At 62.2% G+C, this 13,342-nt stretch overlaps 1 protein-coding gene across 1 annotated transcript in view; it reads right to left on the bottom strand.

Annotated features, from left to right (window-relative positions):
* The window catches only part of Galnt9 (polypeptide N-acetylgalactosaminyltransferase 9), a 39,009-nt gene that overhangs the window by 7,393 nt on the left and 18,274 nt on the right, over positions 1-13,342 (bottom strand). Inside the window, exons 2-6 of the mRNA XM_003461161.4 lie at positions 13,032-13,212; positions 5,985-6,151; positions 5,396-5,570; positions 3,720-3,917; positions 1,928-2,045 (exon numbers count right to left, since the gene is read on the bottom strand). Of these exons, the coding sequence (XP_003461209.2) occupies positions 1,928-2,045; positions 3,720-3,917; positions 5,396-5,570; positions 5,985-6,151; positions 13,032-13,212 (839 nt within the window). The remainder of the gene's footprint in view (positions 1-1,927; positions 2,046-3,719; positions 3,918-5,395; positions 5,571-5,984; positions 6,152-13,031; positions 13,213-13,342) is intronic.

Genomic DNA, 13,342 nt, shown 5'->3' with positions numbered 1-13,342 from the left:
ACTGGAGTGGGTGCATCCCGGTGGCAAGGGTGAGACTACGCAAGAGGTAGCTACGAAGCCACTAGTGGGAAAGGCCACGCAGGGACAGCACAGGAGCGCCAACATTCCAAACCAGAGCCCTGTGGGCCCGAGAAGGCTGTCACGAAGGGCTTCACGTGGAGCCCTTCGCCGGGAGGGGGAACCAGGGGTGCCTCGAGCACTTGGGGCAGTACAAGACCAGGATGAAGACAACAGCGCTGCTGGGCCAGCAGGGTGGCTGGGAACCCATCAATATGTGAGCGCGGCGGCGAGGCTGCACCAGGCGTCAGGTGCGCCCAGATTTGCCAAAAGGAAGCAAGGGAGGCGGGGATGAGGTGGGCACAAGCAGAGGACTGGGGGGGCTCTGCGGCCCAGGCATCCGGGCTTCAGCACCAGGTCCCAGCCCCCAACAGCATCTGGCCCCTCCAGCACTGGCAGAGGGTTTGGTGAAGCATTTAGGGTTCCCAGGAGTCAGAGCAAGAGGGAAGCAGCGCTCCACCAGGACTGATGTGGACAGCTGAAGTAAAGTACGCTCGAGCCAGGACACACCAGGGCCGGCTGCGTGGGCACAGGTGGCAGTGGTGGAGATTTTGGCACAAGATGAGAGACAGAGAAAGAAGGAAGCCTTCACTGTGGGCAGGGAAGGGCGGCAAAAGAGATGCAAACACCCTCGGGCGAGAGCACAACAGTGCGAGCACTTATCAGGTCCGGCTGGGGAGGAGTTCGGGAGGTGGGTAAGACGACCTCCTCAGCTGATCTGAAGGCGCCTGTGCAAAGCTGGACACGGAGAGATTTACTGGGGTCGGGGTGGAGGCTTGGGTGGCTTTGGAGTCTTGGGATTGGAGAGGGCTCCACGCATGCACAAAAAGGGAGCGGGAGGTTTATCTCTGGGACTAGAAGGACACAGAAGTTACTCAGAGAAGTTGCTGCTCTGGGCCCAGTACCAAGGTGGGCAGCTGTCATGCTGGAGATAGCCAAGCCTCGGGTGAGCAGAGCCTATCACTCTACCCGGGTCTTGGCCTGGCCCACGGACTCTGGGCTTCCAGCACTAGGGCAACAGAGGACACATCACTGCTCCTCCAGGTCCCGGCCTCAGGTTGTCGTGGTGGCCTGGAGACCAATGTCACCTCCAGCAGGCACCACCTCATGGCAGAGGCCATGGCCTGGTGGGAGCCGGACCCACGCCAGACCCCCAGCGGAGTACAGCTCACATGTCAGCCCCTTCCTTGTCACAGGGACCACAAGGGCAGTGAGCTCTGCACCCCGTCCCTGTGCCCACTGGCCCCGCTGTGACGGTGACGCTAACCTGGACAGTGGCCCAGCTGCATGCCAGGTGACATGATGTCAGCTCCTCCGAGCCTCTCGCAAAGCAAAGCGGCCTGCGCTCCCTCCAGCCTCCCTGACCTGTTCCCAGTCTGTCATCACCCAGGAGCCCAGGGACAGAGCGGCCCTGGTGCAGGAGGTAGGGGAGCCCCCACTCAGGGCCTCCAGCCCCCACCATGGGGGACCGGACCCCACACCAGGCCCACCCTGCACACTCTGCCCTGCCACCCCAGTCCACACCCCTGCAGCTCCTTCCTCCATGCCCCTCCTGACCAGGCCTGGCTTCAGCTTCACCGAGGACCCGCATCCTCCTCCGCCTCCTCCTCCTATGGGTGCGGAAGGTAGGGCTGCCAGGCCCTGTCCCTCCGTGGCCCTGGCAATGGGGAGAGGCCGGGAAATGGAGTGGACACTCATGCTGTCCAAGGCCACCAGTTGGGTGCAGCCCTGGGCCAGGCTCTGCCCACCAGGGTGGCGGGGACCACTCCTGTGCCTCTGTCCCTGTTCCTGTAGGTGCCAGGCTTCCAGAGTTCCCACCCTGGCTGTTCTGGGGGCTCCAGGTGGCCCCTCAGGTCTCGCCTGCACTCACCCGCATGCCCAGCTCGATATTCTCAGCCCCGTACACCTCCATGCCGGGGTCCAGCAGGCCGATGTCCCCGAAGTACTCTCGGTCCACCACGAATGAGCAGCCGATCATGGCGGGTGTCCTGGGGCGGAGACAGGCGTGAACATGGGGCCTGCGCCAGCCCTGTGGCCTCCTGCCCACTCCTACCCAGGCGGGTCCTGCTGTCCCTTGGCACCCGTTCCCCGGCATGAACAGCATCCAAACCCTCCATGGGCAATGACACAGATGATGAGGACAAGGAGGAAACTGAGGCAGCCTGACTCATCCACTGAGGCACACACACTCGCACTCCATTCCATGGCGGCGTCTGACGCCCCACGGTCCTTGGCTGTTGTGCACAGGCTGGTGGCCTGGGAGAGACGCAGGGCACAGGAAGGCTGGCCGCTGGCGCTAGCTGTTTGTCTGCTTTTGGTTTGTCCTCCCGTTTCCCCTGACGCCTGTGCCGTGCCGCCCCTCCTGGGAGCCCCAGCTGTGAACGGAAATCTCTGCAAAGCGAGAGCGGGAACCGGCCTTCCTGCAGTTAGCCGAGGGCCTGGCATTTTGTCTCAGCAATGAGAAAAGTAACTAAGACAGCGCTGACGTTTGACGGTATCCTCGCTGGTGATGGCGCCCTCTGAGGAGGTGACGTGAGACACGGGACGGAGCGCTGACCCTGTCGGTGAGGAAGGCGGCCCCCTGCCCGCCCAGATGCACAGCCATGACGCCCTGTCCCTGGAAGCCTGGGCAGGGCCACGTCTGACAAGCTGTCATTTTCAAGGCCGTGGAGCCTCGTGTTTTGGCCTTCCTTGACAGTGCAGCCAGGAGCATGCCCCCATGTGCTGCCTTCTCCCCAAGGGGCTGGCTGTGTGCCTCTGTTTCCTGCATCCTCAGGGGGCTCTGTGCAATGCTGACAGGGCTGCGACCAGCCTCCCCAGGCTGTAGTCCCGTCCAGGCCCTGAATCCACTGACTTCTCAATGTCACACACAAGGTCAGGCTCCAAGTGCCCCTGACTGGGGCTGTCACAGGCACAAAAGAGGAAAACACCACAGCCCGGGGAGCTGGGGAGCCCTGTGCAGGCTCCTGCCCAAGGCACCCGCGCTGGCTCTGGGCCTTTGGGGCTTTAAGGACTTAGCCCTGCTGGTGGTGAGGTAGGGCTCGCCTGGCAAGGGGCCTCCCAAGCGCCACCACTTCCCAAGCAAGGTCCTCTTGGAGATGCGAATTCCTCCTCTCCAGAACCCACAAAAGGACTGACCTGGGCTGGTGACGTCCCCACTGTGCCCGGCCCACTGTGCCCAGCCTGCTCAGGACCCCTCAAGGGTCCTGTGTAAGAGGACATCACACTGCTCTGGGCCTGGGGTGCCCCATACCCCCAGCACCATGGCCTGCGATAGGCCCAGCTGAGGCAGGCAGGGAGACCTAGCCAGGGCTTGGGAGTCAGGGCTGGCCGTCTCCAGGAGCCCCGCAGGCTCTGAGGCAGGGTCCAAGGCACATGGAGAGATGGCAAGAGGGCTCCTGACCTGCAGCCCTCACTGCCCCGGCAAATGGGCCCACGTCCCACACCAGGGGCTTCACAGACTCGGCACTGCGCAGTCCACGTTAATCTCTCCCATTTGAAGTCAAAGGGGCTGGTGTTAAATAAAGGTAGATGCTTTGCAGAGACCACAGGTCAGACGGGGCGCCTGGCCTGCGTCTGCCGAGTCCCGGCCCCACCTCCCGGAGCACCCCACCCCACCTCCTCTGCCACCCAGCGCCGCCCACCGTGCCTGCCAGCCTCACCTGATGGGTGCAGCCTCGTCTCCGCGGTCCAGCCAGTCCTGCGGTGGGATGATGTACATGCACCACAGCCCCCAGTTGTAGCCGTGCGCGGCGCTGGCGTACTGCTGCACCTCGAACGTGCTGTGCTTGATGTTGTCGATGGCTGGCAGCACCACCCGCCTCCGGTCCTCACGGATCCGCGCCAGCGCGGGCTCGGCCCTGCGGGATCAGGCGTGAGAGGGAGCCGGACCCGGCTCAGCCCCGGACACCCAAATGGCTCGTGGCACGTGACCCTGGCCAGCCTTCCTAGCTGGGACAACTCTGAGGGTGCCCACGTCCCTGCCCCTTCCTGCCCTCTGCAAGCACTGGCTGAAAACCCATACCCACCATGCGCTGCCCTCCACACTGGAATAATCTGTGAACCGAAAGACAAAAATGTTCCTGCCTCTGGGAGCCATGATGCATGGGAGGGTGGGGCTGCGGGGCAGGTGTGAGCCTGGAGGTGCAGGGCTTTGGGGACAGGGGAATGCAGTGCAGCGGGACACAGGTGTCGGGTGTGGGCTGTGCTGCTTCCAGGATGAGGGAAGGAGAGAGCCGGTACAAGGACGGCGCCAGTGTGCTGAGTGTGGTGGACAGCGTGGGCAGAGGGGACAGGGGCCATAGGCGAGGCTGTGACTCCGATGCTGTGCTCCTCAGGAGGACCCAGTAACTGCGGCCAGCAGGGCCTGCAGATGACGCCAGGGCTGCTGGCTGGGCGGAGCTGGGGGCGGGGATTCCCGGTGTGCTGAAGGTTAGCCATGCCGGCTCATAATCACACTCCGCCAGCACAGACGGAACTCAGAGCACACGCCGGGCCTCACCAAGCCAGTGACACATTCGAGGGGCAGAAAGGCTGCTGGGTCCTTTTGTGCTGTGTGCAACCCACACCTCAGGATGGGTGACCCCGGGGGGACAGACAGCGAGGACAGCTGCCAATGCAGTGTGAGGAGGTGGTGGAGAAGCAGAGCCCCTCACAGGGTGCTGGAGGAGGGAGCAGAGCAAGTGCACAGGGACCCAGAGCAGAGGAGACCTGAGTCTCTGCCAGGGACCTGCTGGGCACTGAGCCTCAGAACAGAGAAGGGCTGTGTGAGGTGAGTGGGGAGAGCCAAGGACCCCAGGGCAGGGCCACGGGAAGGACATCGCTAAGCAAACCAGTACCTGGCGGCCCTGCGCCCTGTGGGGAGATAGTGCCTGTCCTGCACACAGGGACGATGGCCATGCACCCTGTTCCCTGGGGACGGGGCCACGTGGGGGCCTCAGCTCACACTACACATTGGGAGCAGACAGACCTGGAGCACTGGCCTGAGAGTGGGCAGTGTCCACTCTTCTAAGCCGGCCTCCAGGCAGCAGGTGCCAGCTTGGCCTGGGGAGGCCCCTCTGTTGCCCCACAGAGACCCTCGGGGCAGTGGGAAGGCCTCGGGAGTCCCTGTCAGCTCCTGTCCTGGCCCCTCGACCGGGGCACCCCCCAATTTCTCTTGAGTGGGAGGAGGCGTGGGCTCCTGACCCAGTTTCTCCCAGAAGCAGAGCTGTGTCCCTGGCCCTGGTGATGCCTCTTCCTGGGCCGGGCCCACCCCAGGACCAGCTGGCCACAGCCCACACCTCTGCCCGGCCTTCCTCCTAGCCAGCACCCCAAGAGGTTGCCGAGGCTGTCTGCTCACCAGCCAGTGTTGAACTCCACGTGGGCGTCAAAGAAGCCGACGACAGGGGCGGTGGCCGCCTTCCAGCCCTGCAACCGTGCCCGGATCAGGCCCTCCCGCCGGCTGTTGCGCACCACCTTGACCAGCCCTGGGTACCGCCTGCGTACGTACTGGTCCAGGCTGAACTTGAGGTCCACTGCGGATACCGGAGTGCACAGTCAGTGCTTCGGAATGTTCTCCAAGGACACGACCTGTGTCCTGGGGGACAGGAGCCTGGGCCTGAAGCCTCTCTTGCAGTGAGAGAGGGACAGAGTGACAGAACAGCCACACAGGCGGGGCGGGGCCACGGCCTGGAGGTGCCACATTCCGCAGGGGAGCATGAGCAGGGCTGAGGTCTTTCTGTGCCTGCTGACATCACACCGAGTGCACCCCAGGGGCCCCAGAACCCGACAGGCAGGGCAGGCTCAGCGCTCGGTGCTTGGGGGGGGGGCAGCATCTCAATCTGGGCCCCTGTGAGTTTTGGAGGTACGTAACAACACTCAGTGTTCAGTGTGCTGGTGCACATCTGAAAGGACGGCCCTGCCACGCGGACCCCTGCCCGCCCACTCACCACTGTCGCTGTTATCGTCCACCAGGATGACCTCCTTGAGCAGCCGCGAGGGCGTGTGGTTGACCACGCTGTGCACCGAGCGCAGGATGACGGACAGGGCCTCGTTGACGAAGATGAAGACCACAGAGACCTGAGGCAGGTCCTCGGTGTACGCCATCTGCCGGCACCTGGGGATGGCAGGCGGTGAAGTCCTCGGGGCCCTGGGAGGCTCTGTGTCACCACGGCCTCCAGAGCCCCGGGGTGCCGATGTCGCTGTGCCCCAATGACAGTGGTTCCTGGGGATGCCAAGGTGCAGCGGACAAGAGGCAAGGCCTCGGCCAGACCTGGGCCCCAGATTGTGGGAACAGGTATGCTGTGGCCAGGCCCAGTGCTGGGGCAGAAGCTGACTGGGTCCTTGGAGGGACCTGAAGTCACCTCAGGACCTCATGGGTGCAAGCACGTTTGGTGGCTGTGGTGGGACAGGGTCACAAAGCCGCAGTGGGGATCAAGCATCCTGGCCACAGGAGGAAGGAGAGGCGTGGGCAGGGAAGGAGGTGGCACTGCCGGGGAAAGAGGGCCGCCGGGGTCACCCTAAGCAAACGGGAGGCCCCCGAGACGGCAGCCACTCAGCCACGCCAGATTCATGGCGCCCACAGCACGGCTCACACAGACACCACGCAGTGAGCTACCAGAGCCCGGAGCTGTTCTGAGATGGAAACGGGTGCTATGACACTTGTCCCCAATGCAGAGGCAGGGTGGCACCGCCAGGCCCCAGACGGTCAGGTCCGGGGAGAGACTGGGTCCTGGGTCCTGGAGGAACAGGAGCCAATAAAGAGGGGACAGAGTTGGAGGAGGAGCTGCCACAGGGGCAGCCCCACCACTGTCCAGGGCGCCGCAGTCCCTGTGTCCCCCCCCCCCAGGTCACCTACAGAAAGCCAGGGCATTTGCAACACATCATGCGGCACTGACTTGGGGAACCCGCTCTCCAAGGGCACAGCGAGGTCCTGGGCCCAGGGACAAGTTAGGGCCAGTGGTGCACACCCACCAGGGAGTGGGGCCCAAGGTCGCTCCCTGTGCGCAGCCCAAGCACCCTGCTGCTAAGGGAGACCCTCCGAGGGAGCTGCAGGGCAGGATGGAGAGAGATCTGGAGGTCACCAGGCTCTGAGCAGGAGACGAAACCCACTGCAGCCTCCCTGAGGGGCACGGCTGCTCGGGAACTGGCAGCATGGCCATCAAAGGGACAAGCACCTCCCACCATTGTCGCATGAATAAGCATGGCGGATGCTCAGCCAGGGAGATTTTCCCACTCAGGAAACGCTTTCCCACAAGAGGGCTCGCTCCATTCTGCAGAGGAGGAGGAGGTCAGGACGCACGCCACAAACCCACAGCACATGTAACAGAGAGAGAAGAGGAAGCTCATCTGCCCGGGCAGCGGGGCCCTGTTACCGTGTCAACTCGCCATCTGCCCTCCGTCTCCTGTCGCCCTCCATCCTGATGCTGTCCTCACCTGTGTCTGTGGGGCCTCCATCCAGCCGTGTGTGCATGTGTGGACGCCAGGCACAGACAGATGCCAGCCCGGGCCACACAGCCCCCATCCCTACACACAGCCCTCCCGCAGTGGCAGTAGTGCCAAGTCGCGGCGGGCAGTGGACGGTCAGTTGCCTTTGGGCAGCTGTGGGCTCCACCGCTCCCTTCCTCCTCCTAAGTTAGCAGGCCAGGGCTCCGTGGGCCCCTGGGTGCAGGGCTGCCTCTGAGAGCTGTGTGCCAGGGAGGTCCTGCACCTCAGGCTCAGCCCAGCTGGGAGCCGAGGGAACCCCATTTCCTCCCACAGTGCTCCTGTCTTCCGCCGCCTGGGAACCTCTCCTTGTGCAGGCTGTCACTGCCATTTCTTTATTTGTCGATCCCAGGGGCACCCTTCAAGCGCATCCCCCGCTGGGCTGAGAAGTGGATGAGGACACTGTGCTGCTGACCCCTAGGAAAGGCAGGAGACTCTCAGGAACTAGCAGAGAGGCAGAACCTTCCAGAAGTGTCCATTGTCTGACAGCAGGAGCCTGGGGGATGATAAAGCCACACTTGACCAGTGTGAGAAGAAAGAGGGTTGACTGGCCCATCCTCAGGTGCCCAGCTGGGGCTGGCTCAGGCCCAGCATGGCCAGGGGCCCCAACGGTGTCACAGGACTGGTACCTGCTTCTGCCACTTGTAGCTCCACCCCTGGCTTGGTGTAACCACGGACAGACGAGCCTGTGCTCAGGGCTGGAGGGTGGCTTCTCACAGGCCCTGACCTGACAGGTACAGCGGCCAGCGGCCAGCGAGAGGAAGCCACCTGCTTCTCCAGGACATCAGCATTGCTGTATCTCTGGGCTCTGATTGGACAAGGCACCTCTCCCCAAGCCTATTACCATAATTGGAGAAAACACAGGGCTCTGATTGGCTTATCCTTGGATTGCATAATCCTCAAATCCTGAGGTTGGTGGGGGAGGGTTGGTCCCTGAGAGGCTGCCTGTGAAGGCAGGTGTATGTCAGTGGCCAGCAGATAGCAGATGTCCATCGCAACACATCAGTCCGCCTGACACAAGCATGGCCATGCTGTCCTAGGCCTCCGTCTACCACCCGGAGGGGCCAGGGTCTTCAGTGGGCTCCCACTGGGTTTGCTGTGGATCCTGAAAGGCTGTGGGCCACTGCTAATAATTACCACTGCATGTACAGTCAGCAAATGTTGAGAGGAGAGAAACCAGAGCATCACTGTCTTGAGCACCTTTGCTGCCATGATGAATCCAGACCACAGAAAGGGGCAGGCACCAAAGATTCCCAATGCATCCCCAGCCCTCCAGTAAGGAGACTAAGGTACAGGTGCTTGAGAAGAGGCTCAGCGTCACCAGGCGTCAGGGGCGCGGGTCAGGTCCAGAGAGGCCTGTTCGGCTCTCCTGTGGGACCAATAGGCCAACGTCCAGCCGCAGTGCTGATGGGGCCGGTGTCCACAGGCGGCGTGGATGGTGGTGGTGCAGGTAAACCATGCAGGGATGGCCTGCTGCCCGCAGGCTTCACATGAGCCCAGCTGGAAGCCTCACTTTCATGGCAATCCCTGCCTCGCCTGAGGGCCTGCCCACCTCTGACAGGACACACATCAAATCCCAGGGCTGGCCAGCTGCGCGCCAGGCAGAACACACGCAAAAATCACGGGGTGGAAAAGGGTCCAGATGAGTCAGGTGTGTGGGCCAAGGTCCTGCAACGGCGAGCAGGAAGACCAAGACGACACCCAGGGTCTGGAGGCGGATTTATTTACGCCGATGGACACTGATGGGTCATTTCTGGAATTTCAGGCCCGATCTTGGGCTTCGTAGGACTTCTATGGGGTAAGCAGGCAGGAAGGACAGCAGCAGAATGGCGTGTCCACTGGGGATTGGTTCTTACAACGTGCAGCATAGCAAGCAGCCGCTTCTAAGAGGCAGGAGCAACCGGAACTGGAACAGGAACTGTTACCACGGCAACTATGAACCGGAAGTACACTGACTGGGGGGGTGCTTTCTGTTACAGTCCCACGTGAACTTCAGTGCTCTGTACCGCACACACACACACACATAAAATAAGACCACAAAGACCAAGTCTCCTTGGAGGCCAGGCTGCCACAGCCCCTGCAGACGACATGGCTGTCCCTTTCCCCCTCCTGAAGGGTCCGCGCCCTGCAGAGTGGTGTAGCTGAGTCCCACTTCCTCCAACACGGAGGCCCAGGGCCCAGGGAGTCTCTGGCAGGGACCAGGGTGATCCAGCGGGAACAGTATTTCGGGCACCGAACAGTTCAACATCCCGCGGCTGAGAGGGGAAAGAGCGTCTTGCATGAGAAGTGGGCTCTTCTAAAGCCCGCGGTGGACTCTTCCCAGCCAAGCACACTGGAAATAGTCTCGAAATTCTCTGAAGAGCAAACTCTTGGGGAGCATTTCCTGTGACTTCTTAAGAACCATGTCTTTGAACAAAGCTGCAGTGGGAGGTTTCTAGAGCCCTGAGAAATTCTGCCTCCGAAGACTGCTTTCATCTTCTCACGTGACGGCTTAGTGGCCTGTGGCAAAGAGCTCCTGCTCACACGCATTGTTAGCGTGGGGTCGTGGCAATAACCTGAATGTGTGGCAGAAGATAGGCGCAGAGACACCATGCGCCAGTGGCCTCTCCTGTGGCTCAGGACTCCCCGTGCCACTTCAGAGCTGTCAGTGTCCTGCGTGCACAGAGCCCTACGCCAGGGACCGAGAAGCTGCCCGGAGCGGCACGTGGGGTCCAAGGCCAGGCTCTGTGGGCGTCCACAGAAGCTCTGATCCGGCCCGTAGAGGTGGGGGGTGGGGCAGGAGGAAGCCTCAGGCCAAGACCTTCCGTGTCACACCGACAAGGGCCCCGGGGGACAGTGGGAAATGCTCCGTGCTGACTTGGGCACCCAAGTTCCAGATTCCATCAGGGAGGAGGAAGGGAAGAAAGAAGGGGAGGACAGACAGACGCACACAGGACAGTGACACACAGTCCACAGGACTGTGGGAGGGCAGGCAGCAGGCAGGGGACAGGGGTCTGTCACCGTGGCCACCCATCCTGCAGGTGAGGCCCCTGAGCAGTCCCTGGCCAGCTCTGCTTCTCCAGCTGCGTGACCCCCACACCCCTCATTGTGACTCCCCTCTTGGCTCTGTCCTACGGTACCGGTCAGTGTCCCCGTAACAAAGTCACTCGTTATGAACACCTGGAGCTCAAGAGTTGTTTAGGTTAGAAATAGTGTGACATTTAAGAAAAACCTCTTATTTATAACGTGAGGCCTTTGTGGGTTTAAAACATCATGTTTAGCACTGAGCATATGGAAAGGGATATTTATCAGACACGTGTCTGTGTGACAGTTAGTGACGCAACAGGGGCCTATGCCTGACAGCGCTCGCAAAGCCCAACTGCCTGGTGTCCCAGCTGGTCCCCCCCTGCGGCTCCTCTGTCACACATGTCCACCTTCAGGAACGCCTGTCCCTTGGGGACACAAACAGAGCCTCCTCTCTGTGCAGCCCTGGGCTCCCAGCCTCAGCTCCCGGGGCCCTGGAACGCGGGGGTGGCTGGGCTTGTGACTGTGCGTGTCTGTCGTGGCACAGCAGCCCTGGAGTAATCAGTGCGAGGGGCCCTGAGGACTGGCTTCTGACTTACACAGAACCATTTCTGTTAGTCAGAAAATAAATTTGTGGCATCTGGAAGGAATCAGCTCAGCAAGCTCCAGGCAAGAGCCACCGACACAGCGATGGGTCAGTCACGGTATCTGCTCATGCCCAGGTGCAGGAACCATGCCGGCCTGTAACCTTCAGCCCACAGTGACAGCTCTGGGCCCCAGGCACCAAGGCTGCTGGTGGTCTCTGGCACTGTCAGACGATGTCACCAGCCAGCATCGGTTTGTGCTCATCGCTGTGGTCACTCACTGCTGCTGCTGGGGACACTGTGGCTGGTCACTGCCACAGTTGATGATGCTGTTTCTCAGGGCCACCTCTGCCACTGGGCTCCAAACTCCTTGGCCCCTGGTGCACACTGCTTTTTTGAAAACAGATCCATTCTGCCCGGCTCCTTGGGACCCAAGTAGGTTTGCAGGACCTCCTAACCCCATGCTACCTGAGAAACGAGCTGGGGCAGGTTTGTGGGACCCCACAGGAAGCGTCACTTGCACAGGACCTGTGTGCATGAGACACCAGGCAGAGCTCAGAGCCCGGGAAGAGAGGGGCACTGCTGATATAGCAGCTGCAGGCCTTGGACCTGTCCAGATCCAAGCCTGTGATTGGTCCAGATTTGAGCCTGCTGATTGGACCAAACTGTCCCAAATTCAAACCTTCTGGGTTGAGCTTACTGACAGGTCCAAATTCAGAACTACTGCTTGGTTCAAATGGAAGCAGCCATCAGGACAGACACTGCAGGGGCTGGGGCAGGCATATAGGCCCCCACAGCTGTCCTGGGCACCGTGGGAGGGAGACCAGAAGATTCTGCTGCGTGACCAACGTCGTGTGGATTCCACAGGCAGGGTGAGGCTTAAACCCGCTTCCCTGCCACCTCTAGGAGCCTCCAGGAGGCCAGGCCAGGGCAGTCGCGGCTCCCTGGGGTCTGGGGGTCTCGGGTTGTTAACGTGGGTCCCCGACCCTTCCCTGGCCTCAGCTCTGACAAGAGCAGTTTCCAGGCCACCTCTCGAGAGGTGGGAGTAGGTGTGGGGGGGCCCTGTCCGCTCAACCATGAAGCCACCTCAGGGAGGCAGAGGACACTGAGGCAGGTCATCCCAGCCCACCCTCGGGGGGCAAGGGCTAAAGGGGGAACAAGGAGGGGACTGAGGCCCCTGAGAAGCAATCAGTCTACAAGGTGCCCCAGCAGCCCCCTGAGCACTGAGAATGGGGGTGGGGCCTCCCACAAGTACCCTACGTGCCTGGCACTGCCCAAGGGTGCCCACCCGGCCTCGCCACTCCCAATGCCCCTTCTCCTGGAGCACTCAGGCAAGCTCCCAGCCCTGGAGGGTCACTGGGGAACAGAGAGCCCCCCTACCCACTGGGCCCTCCCAGCACCCAGTGGGAGGCCCCACAACCTGTGTCTGGGGAGTCTGGCCTGCACTGCCTGACTGTCCCTGCAGGTGCAGGCCAGGCCCTTTCGTCAGGCACCCCGAGCTTCCAGAGCGGGGCTGTAAGCAGTCTGGACACCAGCCTCGGCCAGCACAGTGGCGGGGGATGGCAGCTCTGAGCTCTCTGCCACCGCACTCTGGGGCCACAGGGCCAGAGGGTGCCAACCCTCACACACAGGGCGGCTGCAGGTGCACAAGTCCACACCTGGCCCAAAGGCCAGGAACCCACGTGTTGGGTAGGGCCAGGCCTGCAGCTGGGTGGAAGGGAGTGGGGTCAAGGAAGACAGGTGTGGCCAGGAGAGACTCGACCCAGAGTGAGGGAGACAGAGATAGAGACACAGACAGAGACAGGGGAGCTATGCAGGGAAAGGGAGGGAGACACACGGAGAGGCTCAGCCGCAGGCAGGTGGGCTCCAGGGCAGGCCCTGCACACCCCGCAAGCCCATCGGCAGCGTGCCCTGGGCCGCACTCACCTCTTGGGCCGGTAGTCAGGGATGGTTCTGTCCAGGGAGATGCGGTCACTGAGCTGGGCGTTGTAGCCGTACTCCTCGTACCGGCCCTCAGCCTCCTGGCTGTCATCACGCAGGGCAGCTGCCATGCCGCCCTGGCCCAGGCCGCCCGGCCCCTCCACCAGGCCGATGGGCTTCGCAAGGCCTGCAGGGATGGAGAGGGTGGTCAGGAGGGGTCGGCAGGTTCCCAGGGCTCTGGCAGCCCAGAGAGGGCACAGGCCCAGCGAGGAACAAGGGCTCCCGCTCCAAAGCCCGCCGCATACTGAAGTACCAGG

This window comes from Cavia porcellus, unplaced genomic scaffold, assembly GCF_034190915.1.
Source record: "Cavia porcellus strain 051 isolate PalLab524CR breed Dunkin Hartley unplaced genomic scaffold, mCavPor4.1 scaffold_16, whole genome shotgun sequence".
In the NCBI taxonomy this organism is placed as follows: Eukaryota; Metazoa; Chordata; class Mammalia; order Rodentia; family Caviidae; genus Cavia; species Cavia porcellus.
Note: the sequence above shows the minus strand (reverse complement) of the source record. Positions and strands in the feature narration are given on the sequence as shown.